The following is a 19,859-nucleotide window of genomic DNA, read 5'->3' on the forward strand; positions in this document are numbered from 1 at the left end:
AATATCCCTTTACGCTGGGCAATAAAACAAGAACCATCAGGACAGGTTGGAGAGTCTAGGTGAGAAGATGAATCACCAAGTAAGCCGTGCATGGGAATATGATTGTGATTCCTTGGTGTGGCTGATTGTAAAAGAAAAGCCCGAAGCTACTTCCACAGACCACTACTGGAAACCCTACTTTCAATAAAGCTGATTTGCGGCACCTGTCAAAGAAGAGTTTCATATCCATGTTGTCTTGGCGAACTCTTAGCAAGTCATAACTCTGTGGGAGCTGCTCTCTTGGGCGAGTGGTAGTGGGTGGGCGAGAGTGGGAAAGGGTGGGAGGGCACTGGGAGTGGAGGAAATTGTTGGTTATAAAAGGTAATAGCTCATCAGCATCCCACTTTCTTCTGACCCGAAGTAGATAGTCCCTTCTGGTCACAAGGAATTTAGCCTTCTCTGTTTCTGCCCATAATAGAAGTAAAGAAAAAAAATCAGAAGAAAAACCAGAATGAGTTCATTTGGGAGTGAAGTCTTCTTTCACACTGTATGTATGAGGTTAATAAAAACAAATTTTACACTCCTCATTTCCATGTGTTTGTGAAAAAAAATTAAAACTTTTAAAAACCTTAAACAGTTAAATTTTTTAAAAAATCATAAATGTAATGCTAGGAACACAGCAAACATCCAGCAAATCTGAGAGAATTAATTTGGATGATTTCAACTCTCAAAGTTCTGTGCCTATTTTTCTGGTGGTGAGAGTTTTCTTTTTTGTGTTACTGCCTATGCAAATCACAATGCTCTCCTAAAATTTTGTTTTTTGAGAGATTCCATGTTTTCTTGGAATGACTGATTATGCATTTTCAAATCTTTCTGTAGTCATTGAAATGTATAGCCGGAAATATCTCTCTGTATATATACAGTCATAGACGTAAATGTGTAACTCTGACCATATGACACTACCTTTTGTTTATGGACCTTCATTCCTGAAGGTGAATCCACTGTCCTGCCATCAATAAGTACTTTTCTAGTAGTAGTCATGGATCTGCTCCAAGCCATCCCCATACATTGGCCCGGTCGACACTGGGGGTTTACATGTTCATTTAGTCTGACATGAATAGCAAGACCAACTGGCCCATGCACATACCAAACGTGGCTTCAACGTTGCATTGTCTTAAGCTTATGATCTAGTTCTGGACTTACATGATGAGGATGGGACTATTAATACATGATCTAAGAAGAAAAGAAAGGATTAATTTTTAACATGCCAAGTCTCTTAAATACTATGTCTTTAATAATAATATCCATGAAACCTACTTTTTGAAGTGCAAATTATTGTGCTTTAGGTTTGAGCAAAATATTTTCCAAAAGTTAGTTTATCAAATTACCAACATGGAGCAGGACCTGTGGAAATAAGACAGGCAAGTAAATGGGGGAAGTAGATGGGAAGGCTGATGGAGACACAATGGAGACGCTGGACAGTCAGGGTTCAATATGAACATGGGTGGGGAACTTTTTCACCTGGGTAGGTGGGATCATGGAACTGGGGAAATGCTACCTAAGGAGAAGTGGAGGGATGCCAAAGACAGTGTCTGGCTACTTAACAATATTGCCTAGTATATTCATGCATTACTTCTTTTTCCACTTTTCATCCACATGTATTACATACATTATGTAAAATCATTATATTTCACCTGTCTTCCATAATGCAAGATGTCCTGGGGGGTGGGGAGGAGCAAGTGAGTATGGGATAAGATGGAGGGAATCTTCATGTGTACTGAACAAGGCTAAGAAAATATTCATTTTTATTTTATTACTGTTCTTTAAGTATAAATACATAATTAATCATTGAGAAGTCAAAACACTAGGGATTTTAAATGAAAACATCTTACATCGTAAATATAGAATTGTGATTGAGGTATTGAGTTTGTTAGATGTGTGAATGGAAATGTCATAGATATAATCATAGCTTTATACCTTAATGTGTTTTAAAATACTGAAAAATACAGTTAATTAAATAATAATTGGCACAAAACTATTTAAATATTAATATCATAAATCAAACAGGGCAGAAAAGTTTTCAGAAGAAATAATAATGAAATATAATTTCTACTATATTGTTTTTAAAAGAACATAGAAGCAAAATCTGCTTTTCCTCTTTAAAACATTTCAAATTCAAAATCACATTATTCCAAGTTCTAGAAATCACATATATGTTTATCTGACTCTTTATATAAAAAGAACTTGGAATATAGAGAAATATTTTAAAATGAACATTTTTACAATGACTTAATTCCAATGTCTTTCTATGTAAGTCTATTATATACATTTAGTCTGTTTTAAAGCATTCTCATTGCTAATAACAGCTCATAAAGCAAACAAACATTGAATCACTATTTTGGTTCATTTAGCTATTAATGTACAAGAACATTAAAATGACTTTATGTATAGAAAACCCCTTTATGGAAGAATTCATATTATTTTATGACAACCCATTATCATTTACTCTGGTTTCTGTGCACTGTAAAAGAGTTGTTTTTTTGTTTCTGTTTTCTTTTTAAGCAAAGATATAATAGAAAAGCAAGCTTTTATGAGACACATAATTTTAGATTAAGACCATGTCCTTCTAGAATTGTGAGTGCTAGGTGAAACAACTTCTAAAGACACTTCGATTTAAATTTAAAATTAAAATTAAAAATAATAATAATATCAATAATAAACCTTTTCAAGAAATACTGCCAACTTGATATTTTTTTCAGTACAAAAAATACATTGAAAAATTCAAGGTACCATAAAATGATCTTGCTATATATTAACTGTTTAAGATGACTATCAAAGATAGCTGATACTAATTGGTTTATTATCATTTTCACGGTTAATAATTCATTTTTATTACTGTAGATCTTCGACCAATAATTCTTTTTTTTTTTTTTTTTTTTTTTTTTTGAGTTGGAGTCTCACTCTGTCGCCCAGACTGGAGTGCAGTGGCCGCTCCCAGCCACCGCAGCCTCAACCTGCTGGGCTCCAGCGAGCCTTCCGCCTCAGCCTTCCGAGTAGCCGGAATTACAGGCACGCGCTACCACGCCCGGCTGATTTTTTTGATTTATTGTAGAGATGAGGTCTCGCCAAGTTGCCCAGGCGGGTCTCGAACCCGCGGGCTCAGGCAATCCACTCACCTCAGCCTCCCAAAGCGCGGGATTACAGGCTGAGCCACCGAGCCTGGCGACCAATAATTCTCAAAGTATGTCCACTGACTCCTGGGTGGGGGAAGGGATGGGGTCCCAAAAACTCTCTTGGGTTTGCAATGTCAAAAAACTCTTAAGAATAGTAAGATATTTGTCTTTTTCACTCTCATTTTTTTGAAGTGCACAGTGGGGTTTTCCAGCAACTGCATAGGGTGTCATGGCATCATTGCTGTAATGACTAATGGAATATGTGCTCATTGATTTTTTTAAAGGTTTTTTTGTTTGTCTAAGTGTTGAATATGGAAATATCAATAGATAGAACTTACATAAAATGAGTGATTTTAGTTTTTGAATAATATATAAGAATGTAAAAGGGATCTTGAGACCAAAATTTTTAGAGCCACTGACCTAGACCTATGCAAAATCATAATTTGTACAATAGCCAAGAACTGAGTAGTTAAGGGTTTCTTCAAAGGTGGACTTATGATATTTATTGCTAACTTTTCTATGCCTAATGTATCTCTCTTATTGCATTTCAGAACCCTTTCCTTTCTGATTTAATGTTAATTTATAATATTAAGATTGACAAATTACATGTTTTCAATTTATATATCAAATTTTCAATATTTTATTGGGTATGGTTTAGATTAAATTATTATATGTCCGTGATTACTACTTTTCTCTTTTGAAATGTGGCTGGTAAGTTGCCTATCAGCTTTAATCAAGCTGCTCTCAACCTCAAGTGAGTGACAGAAAGTGGTATAAAGGTAGAATAAATTTTAATTTTGCTCTTACCTTGAAGGCAAATTTATTAGAAAAACAATTATTACTAAATTTTTAATCTCTTTTATCTTCCATTTTATTATCTACATTATTGATCCCATATGTTGCAAATTGCTTGTATTAGCATAAACAATAAAAAAACTGAAGGTTATTCCAGGTCCATATTTGACGAAAAATTGAAAATTTTTTACCTAACACTTGATTCTTAATTTCAGGTATATAATTTAGTGAGTTTTAGTGAGTTATTAAATATGCAAATAAGTATTTATCACTTGTAGAGAGTATTATTTTAATAACCTATGTTAGGTAATCATTTGTTCACATTCATATGTAATTTTGTTTAAAATTTTTTGAGTGGAAATTATGTTCCAGAACCTCTTCAAGGTGTTGGTGATACTCGAGCAAACAATATAGACATAAATCTCTTTCCCTGTGAATTCTCATCTTAGCAGTATTTATTAAATAACCAATTTAAAGGCATATGGGGAAATTTTGAAGAATGAGAAAAGTGTGAGTTTTGTCTCCCCTCAGCTGAGATGGAAAAAGAAAAATGCAATTATCATTGTTTTAAGTGTATTGCAACCACACATCATTATGTTTTAAGATATCTGGAAAATATAATTCATTATACCTTATTTGTTTTGGTTATGGTTCTCTCTCATAAACTTTATAATCCATTGGAATATAATCAACTACAGGTGGAGAGAAAGTATTTGAAAGTGATCAGTTTGGAGAGAGTAGAAATATTAATGATATTAACTAGAGAGGTTAGACTGGACACACATTTAATTGTCCAAACTTCCACTTTACTTTATGGTCATTGACCAAATATGAGTGATATGAAAACTAATGCTTTGTGTTTGTTGTAGCGGTAGCCACATAGATCAGTTTGCTATTATTTTTTTTTATATATACACTGGAAATATATTCAACCTTATTTCCTTTGTGGAGAATTTTATAAATCAAAATATTTAAATTCCATTTGACAAAATTTTTATCTAAATATTTATTATCTAAGTTATTGCAGTTTCAGCATTATGTAAGAATATTTTTCAAAATGGCTGCTTTACAGTAGTCTTTCTTCCTGCTTGGCCTTTTTTTTTTTTTTTGGTCAACTCTGTCTGATTGTCTGACAGCCTAATGCAAGTACAGTACAAGCAAATGGCAAGAGAGAAAATACTTCTGCTTCAAAACAGAATAAAATAAAAATGGAAAAGTTAAAAGGTACCCATAAAAAAACTGATGTGGGTCCTGCATGTGCTTTTCTTCAAATATGATTCTCTTTATTAATAGCCTTTTAAAGATGAAAATCTGTATTGTATTTGCAATTTTAGCACGAAACCAGGACTTGGCACTTCATACACTCTTGGTTCATTCTATTTATTTGAACATAGCTGGAATTATAGCTTAAATTTATTAAAAATAAGATGAATTTATTCTTAATTTTCTCTTATGTTAATATCTTAAACTTTCTTCCACTGTTTACTATGAAATTTTGATCCCTACTTAAACTTTATTTGTTTTAAGTAGCTTCATCTAAAGTCAATTCTGAACCAAAAACAACTCAAAAAAAAAGGAAGATGTACTCAACAGGCAACAATATGGTATAAATACAAGGACTACAGTATACTGAGCCATCATATATGTTTTTATGTGAGGAAAAATCCTCTCTACAATGTTTTGGTTAAACTAACTTTGCCCTCATTTATTATATTAAAGTTTTATACTATTAATTCTGTTCCTTAAAGTGATCATTGATCTAATTATCTCTAAAGCCAGAGAATGAATGATTAGTGAGTGTGAGAAACACCTGCAATTTACTGGTGCCATTAAATTTAAAAAAATTAAATTGTCCATTTAAAAGTCTCAAAAAATTCAATCATCAGGTCATTGTATATGACAGGAAAAGTGTGAAAGTGATTAAGAGCTTTACCAGCTTTCCTGACACACGGCAAATGGAGAGCTCACATCTCTACCTTCCTCTCAGAAAGAAGCCACCATGAGAATATGGATTATATAAAGGGACATTTATATAAGGATAAAAGACTGCAACACTCCATTTCTCATGGCTTATAATGTTTTATAACAGGCATATTATTTATATGTAATATAAATGTATATAATTTATCTGATATATCATTAATGACGAATATATAGTCACTTAATAATTTGTCATTATCAAAGATGTGTAAGATGTATAAGATGTTCTTTCTTTACCTGTCCCACCCAAGGATTTACAAATGACTGATATAGATGTTTAAGAGTTGTCTATTTTCAATACTTTTATTTGTGAAAATGTGTAATTTGGTGTCAACTCTTTTAAAAATAGCCATATTGAAGCTATCTAGGCCATTTTTCTGGTATCTTGTTGCCTTCAAAGTTTCAAATTAGATAAGCTACCTACATGATAAATTATATGTAAATTATTCCTGAAATAATTTATAGGGAGGGAAATAATTTAGAAAGAGGAAGAGAGGGAGGCAGGCTAAAAGAGGAAAGTAGAAAAAAACGGTTCCTAAAGTAAATACTAGCTAAGTTAAATTTAAAGCTAACTAAAGGGGGGGAAAAATACATGCCCTAAATACATGATTTCTAAAATAGTTAGGTAGTTACCTTAGTTCCATCATTAAACTATTAGAAGAAACAAAAAAATTATTGATTGATTTTTCTTAGTTTCAAACTAAATCTTAAAATTCTATAGATTGTGCCTATGAGGATAATATTTAATACTGTATCAACCAACTTATTTGGGAAATTACAAGCTACCTACATCATAAATTATTCCTAAAATATTTGAAAATAGTCCTGTGCTGGACCAAAGATATAAAACCAGTGATAGAACATTTCAGGCGGCAAGCCTGTATACATTCCAAACACTGAATTTTGAGAGGGGCAGAGATCTTACATTTTTAATTTGAGACAACTGGATTTAATACAAAAGTAAACTAATACATTTTCATCCTAATTCTCCCTTTTTCTCATTAATTGGGGTGTAATCATTAATTAGTGTGTAACTAAAGATTAGTGTGTAATTTAATCTTTAAAGAACTTAGTTTTTATAGACAAAATGATGATTCTAGAGCAGATTATCTTCAGAGTTTTTACCAGCTTTTAATTTCCATGATTCCACAATCGTAGTCAACAACTTGATGCGTGGACTCTGAGCACAGTGCTGCCATCGTGTGGTAGATACGGTAATAGCTTTGCATATTGAAGTACTGAGTAAGTGGGGTTGGGGAAACCAACAGAGCAAACTAATTGAAGACAGATGTACAATCAAAGAAACACTACAGATTTAATTAAAGTTCGCCACAGCGGAGTAATAAAACACAATGATGTCTGACCCATCTAACAGCCAAATAAAGTCAAGAAGTCAAAGAATAATATTAAAACAGATTGAATTGCCTCACAGCAGATAAAAGGTGCTTCCTGAAATGCCCCCTTAATAATTGAGTCACAAAAATGATTCAGCATTCCGAGATTTATTCTTCTAGAGCACAGGACCCCTCTACAAGAGTGAGCTTATTCTATCATGTATTTATAGCATCCTCTCTTTCCTCTAGTTGGTACTGGATATACATTTAAGATTTCAAAAAGGAAGAAGAAACCAAAGAGAAATGTAACTCATAAAAGAGGCTCCAAAATGTATTTTATTATTAATAAAGCCTCAATTTTCTTGTGAAATAAATGGTTTTTATGTGTAACATGCAGCTGCATAATACATACATGCATAGTAGGTCCACGCTTTCCAAATATCTGATTAAGAGATCGAAGAATAGGCAGAGTTAGACTATTTCTAAATTGTCCATTTAGAAATTATAAAATTATGAAATATCATATTTAGTTTTAATGTTTTAAAAAAGTATTTCCTTCAATAACATAGAAAGAGATAGATCACTTAAATATAACCCAGAGTTCTCCCACTGTCTATATTCCAGGATGTGGGACCAACTTAAGTTTTAGGGTTTGTAATAGTGATGGCTCCCATGGAATGTTACTATATATTACTTTATTTTGTCACTCCAACTTGTAAAATGTATACGTATATGTACAAGAGGAGGACCCAATAGAACAGGAATAATGTTTTGGAGAGAGGGACCCTTGTAGTTCAGGCTTCCCTAGCTAGATAAGTGTTCTAGGAACCCATAGGCACCAGTGTACCAGGTGAGAGGCTGCATTGGGCTCCAGTGAATTTTTTTTTTTTTTTTTGAGATTCTTTTAACACATTTGCCCATTTCATGACGGATGACCTATGAGCGCACCTGCCCACATCACACTGAGTGTTCAGCAGTTTTTAACCAAAAACAGCATGCCCATGCCCCACACTCCCTACTCACATGATCTCGCCCCAAGTGGCTTTTTCTCCTCCCGATGAAAAAAGTTCTCAAAGTGAAACATTTTGAAGGTGTGGAAGAGGTAAAACAAAAAATAGCAGAAGCACTGAAAGGCATCAAAATTGACAAATTCAAAAGTTGTTTTGAGCAATGGAAAAAGTGTCTTGATAGGTGTATTGCATCAAACAGACAGTACTTTGAAGGTGACTGAGGTTTAAACATGTAAGAATAATCACACATTTTTAAATAAATAAATTCCACATTTTGGGGGGTCCCTTCTTTTATATACTTTATGTATATACATATTATATACATATAATATTCAGAATTTGTTTGAAGTTCAGGAAACTTTCCTTCAATCAAATCAGTTTTTTGGGAAAGTGGTATTTTAAAAAATCTAATTGAGTGGTCATATTTTTCTACACAGTATGACAGATTCAAGTTGTTGTCTCTGATTCTAAAAGTTAAAAAAATTTACTCCCTAAAGTTTCTTTACCAAAGAACATTAAAAAAATCTTTTGTATCAAGTGGTTTTCTTGATGAGAGAGTACAATTTATATAAAACACACAGCTGGATAAAAAGTGAAATAGCTACTAAATCATTCAGATGTTTTGATTGTTTGGTCAAGGAAATGAAGTATTACTAGATTATTATTTTTATTCATTATTGTTCGAGCATTGCTCTAGGACAAGTTTTTGAGAAAGTTACGAAGGAATAAATATAGGCTTTGCTTCCAGTAACCACAGGCATGTAACTACAATAGAAATTAAAAGTGATAGTCACCATAAAAGATCCAGAGATTATTTGCTACAAGAGTTCAGATTTGGGAGAGGTCACTTATGACTGAGAGAATGAGAAAAATTTATGATGTAGGTGATACTTTGAGCTGGGCTTTATATACAAGAACATGAAGAACAGAAGAGAGCTTAACAAAGTTGGAAAGAACAAAACCAAACTAAAGAAAGCCAGAGTGAATGGTATGAGTGGGCTTCGATGTAAAGTATATGAAGAAGAATTATGGGAAATAAGAAAATATTTATAGAGGCAAACTGATTTTAAAAAATTGTGAGGTAAACTAAAGAACTTGTCTGAAATTATTAGTGGTCTTGAAATTACATAAGCTCCCACCTCAGATGTTAAAGTCTGAAACACTTTATTTATCTAAAATTTTTCATTTGTGCCTACTTTGCTCAATGTAATAGAATTCATGTTTTCTTACTTTGGGGTCTGTTTCAAGAGAAATAAGTTTGAGTAAATATATGGATTGTTTCAAGTAACTGGACAGAACTATTGAAATATTTAGATTCTTAGCACCCGCTTATCCAAACTTCTGTATTTTTGTGTTTTATCACATTTTATGATATGTGAATATAACCCAATAAAAAAGGAAGCTCTGTTCTGCATTTTAATTTAATTCATTTGCAGAAACTAACTAAATGTCAGGTTATCTATCTCTACACTACATTTAGATACCAGATTAATAATACAAAATGTAATGAGTTGCCAGATGTTTTGTTACAATAATGCCAAGCATCCAGAAGCATTTGAATTATTAACCTAAATTCCCAATGCTCAAAATTTCTGCAGACTCAACCTTAGATGTAATCTCTTTTGCAGAGATGTCTGATACACTTGCTCTATTGTATGTATATGTTCCCAGGATTTGATTTTCTTTTTTAAATATTTCTTATAAGGTAGTATTTGTTTGCATTTAAAGTATTGACAACACTTGCACAGGCTTTCCAAATAAGATTTTTATTCAAAGAAATAGACAAAATGAAAAAAGCTACCTTTTTTTACATTTATTTCTAACCTTGTTTCTTATTATTCTATTATTCTATTTTACATTCTGTAAATATTTCTCAAATTTCCCAGAAGAGGAATAGAACTAATAATTGCCTCAGATAAAACCAAAGTTACTAAAAGATTATTTTGAAATGTAAATAACAAATCATTGTTATAATGTAGCTATTCTGATTCATTGTGAGGTTGACTTGGATGAAAATTCATTTGATATAGAATATGTAAATTGCTTAAATATGGATGTCTATTAATTAAGGTTTATCTTTTAAAACAATATACTGAGATTTTCCAATTGATGAAATTAATGTCTCGCATTCAATGTCATACTAAAAAAATATTAACAGTCTTGCTGGTTGGATTATATAATGCCATTTAAAAAGTATCACAACTTTGCTTATGATCAGCTGACTAATCTGATTCATTTTGTAGTCAATTACACAGTTTAATCTACTTTATATATGCTCATAATTTTGTGTCCTAGTCATATTACTTTAACTTTTTAAAAATTATTATTTAAGAGAGTATTTTTTAGCCATTACTTTGTTAAACTCTGGTATTTCCATGTGGCTCTTTGAGCTATGGCAGCCATGTTTTCTAAACTTGGCCCCTTCCCCTACCTTGGGGAGATGAATCTTCAATCTCTCTCTTTCTGTAACTTTCTAAATAAACTATATTTTTCAATCTAAAAAAATGACAGTCTTTTTTAACACTAAAAACACCATCTGGGTTTCCTCTACATATGTTGAAGAAAGTATTAAAGAAACATAACTTCTGTTCTACAAGTCAGTTATATCAGTTACTAGTAATTTATCAGTGACTGGCTATTTTTTAACAGCATCTGACCTTTCTGTTCCTCATCTATAGACATCTGATATGTAATTGACTTATTATTTAAAGCATCTTCCTTATTTTCCTACCTGAAGAAGGGATCCTGCTGTCACTGGAACAGATATTAGAATTTCTTGTAACTTTAGAAAATCTGCCCTTGCTGAAATGGAAGAAGGAAAGAAGTGGGAGAAAAGTTAAATTCCTTGCAAGACTTTGATATTAGCTACTCTCATGGTGGATTTCCTGTCCTCAAATTGTTACCCATACAATGTTTATATTTTTAATTTCACTTGGTTATATTGGTTAAAATTCCACCAGATTGAGAATCATTATGTTTTTATACAAATCCTTAAGAAGCATGTAGATATCTTAGGTTCATGAAATGATTATAAACTCTTTACTCAGTAGTATGAATCTACCCAACTCTCTCATAAACTATTGATGGAATGTGCATGCATTTAGGGAGAAGAGAAGTATATTTACAGCTTCGAACATGTCTAGATTTAGAAGAGAATCAAAGTAAATTCATTGCCAAAGGCTATATGAGCTCAAAGAAACAAGGCAACAGCCATTGACAGTAAAGCCCTAAAGAAGGGAACAATAGGACAAGTAATAGCACAAGAGAAGAAGTGTGAGTCACTGGGCTCCTTCTGTATCTCACTCCTCATAATCACAATCATAAAAGGTAGGCATTACTGACCTCACTGTTTTCAAATGAGAAAAGAAAGTTACAGTTACTACAGAGTGGGTTGGGATCCAAAGTTAGAACATTCTGATCAAAGTGTATACCTCTTGCAAGAGATAAATATTAACAATTTCAAAAACTTACCAGAGAACTTCTCCCTGATAAAATAAGAGGAAATACTTGTTTTCTTTTCCTTCTTTTTGCATCAAAATTTCTTCCCAAATCTCCTATAAATTTAGAACTCTGCTTGTGGTATTAGTACTGTACTCCTACTGCATAATTTATAATATAATGTATAACATTTCTATGGAAATATGGACTCATTCAAAAATCAAAATTATCAAATTTTTGAAATAAGTCTCAATCATAAACTAGGAAATGCTTAAGAGAAATAAAATATCTTTCAATTTTAGAAAACTGCTGGAGATAGTAGACTAGCTACATACAAGAAAGAACTGACTTTTCAGTCACTTCGTAAAATTATCTATTTTATTTCACATCCTTGCTTCTTAGGAGAAAAACAGATTGTTGGTTATTAATATAAAAATAATTAAGGTGTTTTCTACTATTTTCAGTTACCCAAGTCTTTCTAAACTCTTTTCTCCATGAAATTGCCAAAATTCTTGTATGATATATCACTATTTCAATACCGTACAAATAAATCACAAATAATACTAATAGAATAGTTACATACTATTTAACTCCATCTAAAAATTAAATGATTTTTCCCTGGAAGTGACTGTTTTTTTTCCTTTATGTCCAATGAAAACTGTAAAGTAATTTAGTGTTGCCACTGCACATTATTGGTTAAGGAAATGAAAATAGAAGGAAGACTGAGAAAGGTAGAGTTCTTGCAATCGCTATTTCTTTATACATGTAAATTAATAAAATGTAAAATTATGTATTTGGAGATCCATGTAAGCTTCATTTATTGACTATAGTGTTGACTCTTCCCACACCATGCAGCAAAGCCCACCAATCACCGGCCTGCAGAAAGCTCTGTGTCCACCGGCTCCTCGGGCAGCAGCTTTGGCAGTGGGTATAGCGTGGACAGTGAAGGAAGCAGCAGCACTGCAGGGGAGACTAATCTATTTCCTATGCCAAGGATGTAAGTGGCTCTCTCTCTCTCTCTCTCTCTGTCTCTCTCTCTCTTTCTCTCTCTCTCTCTCTGCAAAGTTAACAGCATCATGAGTAAGCCATTCTTAACATTTAAAAGGAAATTACTAGATAATTATCCAATTCTGAGTCATTGTCCCTGAAACACTTGAACAGCTTATGCCTACATAAAGATAGATTGTTCAGGAAAGATTGAATTAATTCAGCTAATTCTGATAAATGCTAGTCACTACCAGGACTACTTAATCAGTGCATCTGTATTTAATATAAAAACTGCTAAAATAACAAGTTAGCCATGCCAGAATAAAGTTCAGCAGCAATACATTGATGTTTTAATCATGTAATGACCAGATGCAAACATTACTGGTATTTGAGACAAACATAGATTAATTTGCTTTGAATCAAGAGAGATTTAAACATATTCAAAAACCCATATGTCATATTTGAAATGGATGACACACTGGTTAATCATATAGACTTTTCAACTATAAGTCTCTTTACAATTAAAATTGAAACTCTGAAGTGTTTCCACACTTTCTAGAACAAATTTCAAGTAGCACATAGGTCCCTGAGTAGAAACTCATAGAATAAAGCTTATTCATAACATGTTAAGTCTCAAAAAAATCATTTGGGAAATCAAATGCAAAACTAAAGCAGATTGTGCTAAAAATGTGTTAGAATCGCTTTGGTCATATTAGTGGCAAAATTTAGCAGCATCAAAGATAATTACACAAGTTATTTCTGTTCCAATATCAAAATTGTAATTTCCCTATATTTCTTTCTCCTTCCCATTAACTGGTCTTCTGGGATTTGAAAATACCACTGGACCATGCAAGTCCCAGGATTTAGGCTAGGGCAAATCCACCCTACTGTCTGGTTTTGTAAGGTTTGTGAGCTAAAAATTTTACATTTTAAAATATTTGAAAAAAAAGAGAATATTCTGTGTCACATGAATTATACAAAATTGAAATTTCAGCGAACATAAACTAAGTTGAACACAACCACATCCATTAGCTCTGTGTTGGCTGATGCTGCTTTTGTGCTACAAGAACAGAATCAAGCATTTGTAATAGAGACCATCTAAAATGTTGACTATCTGGCACTTGACAGAGATTGCCAACTCTGATCTGGATTGCTAAAGGCTCTTTTTCAATTCTTTTATGCAGTGTGAAGCCTTCTCAGGGAGTGAGTTTTCTATTTCTCTTTGTTTTAATATCAAGGTTTTTATAAATTTTTTCCCTTTCATTCACACAATAGTTCTAATATTTAGATAATGGTTCAGTTTACAAAAACAAAGCAATAGAAAGAATGAATTTTTACAGAGAAAAACGTGTTTATTTTGTGGTTTCAAATTACAATTGTCCACTTTAAATTAAGCAAATTATTACTTTATCACTTGACCATTTGAGGTTTTTTTTTAAAAAATGAGACTTAGGCTATGGGTTCAATAAAGTTATTTCAACTTAATCAGCTCTATTTTATTGGAAATTTTTTCTAAAAGAAATCTGATCTCATTAGTCTTTGGCCTCTGATAATCCAATTTGACTGAAAATAATTTTGGCAAATTCACTTCATTTCTCTCTAAGCTGTGACTATTACGTATATTTATACATTACTGCATGACACATAATTTGATATTTTTCCAATTTAATTGTACTTTTTGAAATAGAAAATTTAACACTGATGAAAAAGTTATGACTTCCAGAGAGTGAACTATGTTATTTCATCAATATCTGAATATTTGAGGTGAAAGTAGAGTATATACTTTTCATATCTATACCACATTCACATTGTTTTTTCCCATTTTTCTGTGTCTCCTGTAAATCAAAGCTTCTCACAACTGTATAGGAGATGCTTGACTCTTGCTTTGTCATATGAACATAAAAAAAGTCAGTTTTCTTTATCATTACAGAATATACATGAGAAACAATATTTGATAGTTCTTTTATGTACCACATTGTACCTGATACAATTATTCCTTGGGCTACTACAAGTGTTCAATAAATATGTGGTGATTAATTAGAAATATAAATGATAAAATGTGTAGTCAGAATATTCTGAACTGAAGGGTATTCATTGGAAATTCAGAAAAAACATTCTTCACATGACCCACATTTACATTTCCTTTGTAGTTCATTTATAGTTTCAAAAAGTATACTTCAAGTTTTGGCTAAGTATCTAATTTTAAAGTCAGTTTTTATCAGAAACAAAATCTATAGCTAGGTGTCACCATTAAAATATGAAATCTAGGCCAGGCACAGTGGCTAGCGCATGTAAACCCAGCCCTTTGAGAAGTCGAGACGGGAGGATTGCTTGAGCCCAGGAATTTGAGATCAGCCCAGGCAACATAACGAGACCTTGGCTCTACAAAAGTTTTTTTAAAAATCCAGGTATGGTTGCAAGCGTCTATAGTCCCAGATACTCGAGAGGCTGAGTTGGAAGGATTACCACAGCCCAGGAGGTTGAGGCTGCAGTGAACCATGATCTTGCCACTATACTCCAGGTCGGAGAAAAGAGTGAAGTCCTGACTCAAAAACTAAGTATATAAATAAAATTAACCTATAATTTTTTATTTTAAAAATGAAATCTAGGACTCAAGAACAAATCTAAAAATTATCAAAATTTATTTCCATTATAATTACTAAAAATTATAACTATTTTTAAAAGCCTAGCATAATATAAGGATGATAATTTTTCAGTACTCTGATCTGCTAGAGCAACAATTCTAAAAAGATTCTCAGTTTCAGTTGACTTTGGCTTAGTAACAAGGTATGTCTTGGCTTACTCCACCAACATAGCGCACTACTAAAAGTGATACTGCAGCTGTTATTAAGCCTTTCTTTTTCTCTAGTACTCACAGATAGAGCAGAGATCATTTTAAAATTTAATGACTTGAAATTTTGTGAATTGCTTAAATATATATTCAGACATGATCTAACATATAGTCTAACATACATATGGCATAACAAAAATATTGTAAATTGTAAAATTAGCATGCACTTGTTCCTCACATAATCACTAATAAAAATTTTTACCTAAGCTTTTTTTTTTATTTTTTTTGAGTTGGAGTCTCACTCTGTCGCCTAGGCTGGAGTGCAGTGGCACACTCACGGCCATCACAGCCTCAGCCTGCTAGGCTCAGGCAATCCTTCTGCTTCAGCTATTCAAGTAGCTTTAACTATAGGCGCATGCTACCCCGCCTGGTTAATTTTTTGATTTATTATAGAGACAAGGTCTTGCCGAGTTGCTCAGGGTGGTTTCGAACCCCTGAGCTCAGGCAATCCTCTCACCTCGGCCTCCCAAATTGCTGGAATTACAGGTTGGCTGGGCTCGGCTTTTACCTAAACTTTTAACCCAGAGTTGTTATAATGGAACAATGTAATGACTTTCAAGATAAGATAATTTCTTTTTCCTCTTTCATTATGTGCAGAAACATTTTGGCATCTTCTCTAAAGCAGAATGATAAAGGATCTTTAGAGCAGTTTCCAAATAAGATAAAATTGGATTCTTAAGAAATAAAAGTGGTTACATTTCTAGCAGGTACAGCAAACCAAATGCTTTTTGTGAAAGTCAGAATTAATTGTTAGTAAATCCTACTATAGAATTGTTGTCTACAAAGTACAGCGTCAAGACATTATTTTGTTCATGCATCATTTTTCTTTCTTTTTTTTTTTTTTTTGAGTTGGAGTCTCACTCCGTCGCCCAGACTGGAGTGCAGTGGCCACTCCCGGCCACCGCAGCCTCGACCTGCTGGGCTCCGGCGATCCTTCTGCCTCAGCCTTCCAAGTAGCCACAATTATAGGCATGCGCTACCACGCCCGGCTGATTTTTTGATTTATTGTAGAGATGAGGTCTCACTGCCCAGGTGGGCCTCGAACCCACGGGCTCAGGCAATCCACTCACCTCAGCCTCCCAAAGGCGCGGGATTACAGGCTGAGCCACCGAGCCCGGCATGCATCATTTTTAACATGTAAAAGATTTTATTTTATCTTACAAAATACTTTCTGTGAAAGTAGAATTAATTGTTAATAAATTCTACTATAGAATTGTTACCTACAAAGTACAGTATCAAGCCATTCTTTTATTCATGAATCGTTAACATTTAAAAGTTTTTATTCTATCTTTTTAGAACATCTTATCTAAATATATATAAAGCCAATTCCAAAGTCTTTCATATGTCATATGCCATGTAACTTTTCCTCTGCCTAAATAAATAAAAAATGACCTATGGTCTTTTGGCCAATATATTACAAACGTTCTAAACTCACAATGCTCAAAGTATAGTGAATTACTCATCTAGTTGTCTTTCCACAATGTTTGAGGTAGAAACTAAAAATGATTAGCAGATTTTGGCTGAATTCTAAAACTATTCTGAGCATACCTATCTATTATTATGTTATATTTATTAAATGCTTAGAACTTCTCAGGCACTATTTCACCCTTTACATATACTTTCCATTTGGTTTTTTTTTCATAATCAAATGGTAACTAATAATACTATCATTGTCCTACATAAGGAGAGACAGTCTTGATCAGATATTTTGCCTTAGATTACACATAGCCAGAAACAGAAAAGCCAGAAGCAGAGACCAAGCAGCCTGGCTTCAAAAACCAGTTTGCTCAACACAGGTGAAAACATAGGAAGGATCTGAAAAGAATCACTAAGTGAAATTTAAAATACATTATTGCAATATTATTTTTATATGTTATTTAATATCGTCCTTCTCTTGTCCTTCTCACCCAAGAGACTAAAACAACTCATCATCACAAAGTATAAAGCTATAAAACTCCTTGTCACTTTTTGAGCTAAAAATGAAAAAAAAAGAATTCTAAAAAAAAATTGGAAATGTCATGATTGCCTGATTTTTTTCATAAATGAGTACACAAATAAGAATTACTGAATTTTTAGATATTTTATTTGGACTAAGAATACTAAGTTCACATTTTAAAATTAGCATGATGTAGTGCAATTAACTGTGTGTATATTTCTTATCCAAATAATTTACTGCAGGTTTGAATATATAATGCCATTTTATTTTTGCAAACTTAGCCTCCTCACTTGCATTTAGGAGATCATAACTGCATATATAATCTTTTTTTTTCTTTTAAACAGAGGGAAGATGGGACAGAATGGACAAGAATCTGTGAAACAGCCAGGGATAGGCGTAGGTGTTGCAGACACTGAAGGTAGGATAGAATTTACACTGTTGGATTTTGGTTGAGTCCATGTTCTACACTATAAGGGATTGATTTGTTTTCCTTGTAACATGGGCTTAAATGTCTAAGTACTAACGGCAAAAGTACTAGGTTCTAAGTCATTCTTATCTATTAAATGAGAATGAATTTGTATTTATTCAACAATTTCCCGATTTCCTCATTTATATTTAACATTTAAGTACCTTGGATACTGAAAATTTAAAAGACAAAGAAGAATGGAAAAATGAAGCAAATTCAGAAGATTTTCTCAGGAGAAAAAAAATATTCTTCAAATTTAAAAAATATGTTTTGTTTAAAAATGCAGTGCAAATAGAATATTCATCATAAAACCTCATTTAAGTTCATGTAAATTCTTTTTTTTTTTTTAATTTTAAAGATATGAGGTACAATTCAAGGTTAGGTATACAAATGTTCATCATGCATTTACCCTTGTTGATAAGGTGTGAGAAATTCTTAAATACACACAACTGAGAAGAAACTAATGATGTAAAAATCAGTTTATAGAAAAATTAATTACTCATAACTTCTAAAGTAAAAATGAAATTTGAAATTAAATTTGGTTTTATTAAACAAATAATAACTTTACAAAATGCAAAAAAATTCTTAACTTCAGCAAACACATAATAAAAGTATCTATAAGCTGTACAATGATGACTTTATTTTTCTTAATATTGTGATAAAATCTGGTTACTCTGCTTCCGAAACTTCTGTAGCTCTGCTTCTCTGTCTTCCAAATCCTAAACAAATGCTGGGTCCAACTGTTACCGAGGTTTCCTCATGGGCTTAAAAACCTGTGGTTCTGCTCAAAATTCATAATTTTTCTTTGAACTTCTTCAAAAGCTGTGCTTCCTCTACTTGTTACTGTATTCCCCACCCTCAATGCACTAATCCTTTTACCTTCCCTCTCTCTGCATTGAAATTCAGACTCAGATAGTTAATGTCTGCCAGGTATTTGTGTCCAACCAGAAAAATAGAAATCACTCTGAATATTTAACATTCAAAAAATAAATGGCTGACAATCGATTATATACTCATGAAAGAAGTTGAGAAACTGAGTGGGGGGTAGTTAAGCCTCCCAAAATAGCTACTGTGTCTGTAGGTTGAAGGACAGTGAAAGCCAAAACCAGGACAAGCCTGTCTTGTTAGGAGCAAGAAATGCAGCAATGACCCCCCCAAAAAAGCAGTAAATGATATTCTGAAACAGACAAGGATAGGAAAATACCCTAGTTTGTCCCTTCCTCCCATTTTCCAATCTCTGCCAGTCAAAATCCAATTAGAGGCCAGTTGTCAGGGAAGCCTGGGAAATGGCCTAGGAGGCAGCTGCTCTGAGAAGACATCATGGGAAAGACCAAAGAATGCACACATGTGTTTGTTGCAGCTCTATTCACTTAGCAAAAACATGGGACCAACAATGTTGCCCATCAAAGTTGGACTAGATAAAAAAATGTGGTACATATACACAATGGAATATTATACAGCCATAAAGAAGGACAAACATATGAACTTTGCAGCAACTAGGATGGATTTAGAGTCAATCATACTCAGTGATCTATCACAGAAGCAAAGAACAGAGTACCACATGTTCTCACTCATAAGCAGAGCTTGAACAATTATAATACTATTAGAAAACGACTGGCAGTAGTGGGAAGCTGTCAGGGGATGGGGGGGTAGGATTGGCAGTTGAAGGAAACTACTAGGGGAGGGAGGGGCATACCTCATCAACAAGGGTACCTGCATAATCAACATTTGTATACCTAACCCTGGATTGTACCCCACCTCTTTATAATAATAATAGTAAAAAAAAGAATGCATCTGAGAGCACATAAGCATAGGACCAGCACAATATTTTACCTGGATGCATCAAACTACACATGCCCTACACTTAATTCACCTTCTCCATTTTGCCTCCTTTTCCTTCTATGTTCTTC

The 19,859-nt window shown here is 33.0% G+C and overlaps 1 protein-coding gene across 1 annotated transcript in view; it reads left to right on the forward strand.

Moving 5' to 3' along the window:
• LOC103262797 (protein piccolo-like) overlaps positions 1-17,901 on the forward strand; it is a gene marked incomplete at its 3' end in the record, with an annotated part of 124,931 nt that extends 107,030 nt beyond the window's left edge. Inside the window, exons 14-15 of the mRNA XM_021713590.1 lie at positions 12,565-12,706; positions 17,828-17,901. Coding sequence (XP_021569265.1) covers positions 12,565-12,706; positions 17,828-17,901 — 216 coding nt within the window. The remainder of the gene's footprint in view (positions 1-12,564; positions 12,707-17,827) is intronic.
• Between the last annotated feature and the right edge of the window lie 1,958 nt (positions 17,902-19,859).

Source organism: Carlito syrichta, unplaced genomic scaffold (genome assembly GCF_000164805.1).
Source record: "Carlito syrichta isolate Samal-C Ts95f unplaced genomic scaffold, Tarsius_syrichta-2.0.1 Scaffold304622, whole genome shotgun sequence".
Lineage (NCBI taxonomy): Eukaryota > Metazoa > Chordata > Mammalia > Primates > Tarsiidae > Carlito > Carlito syrichta.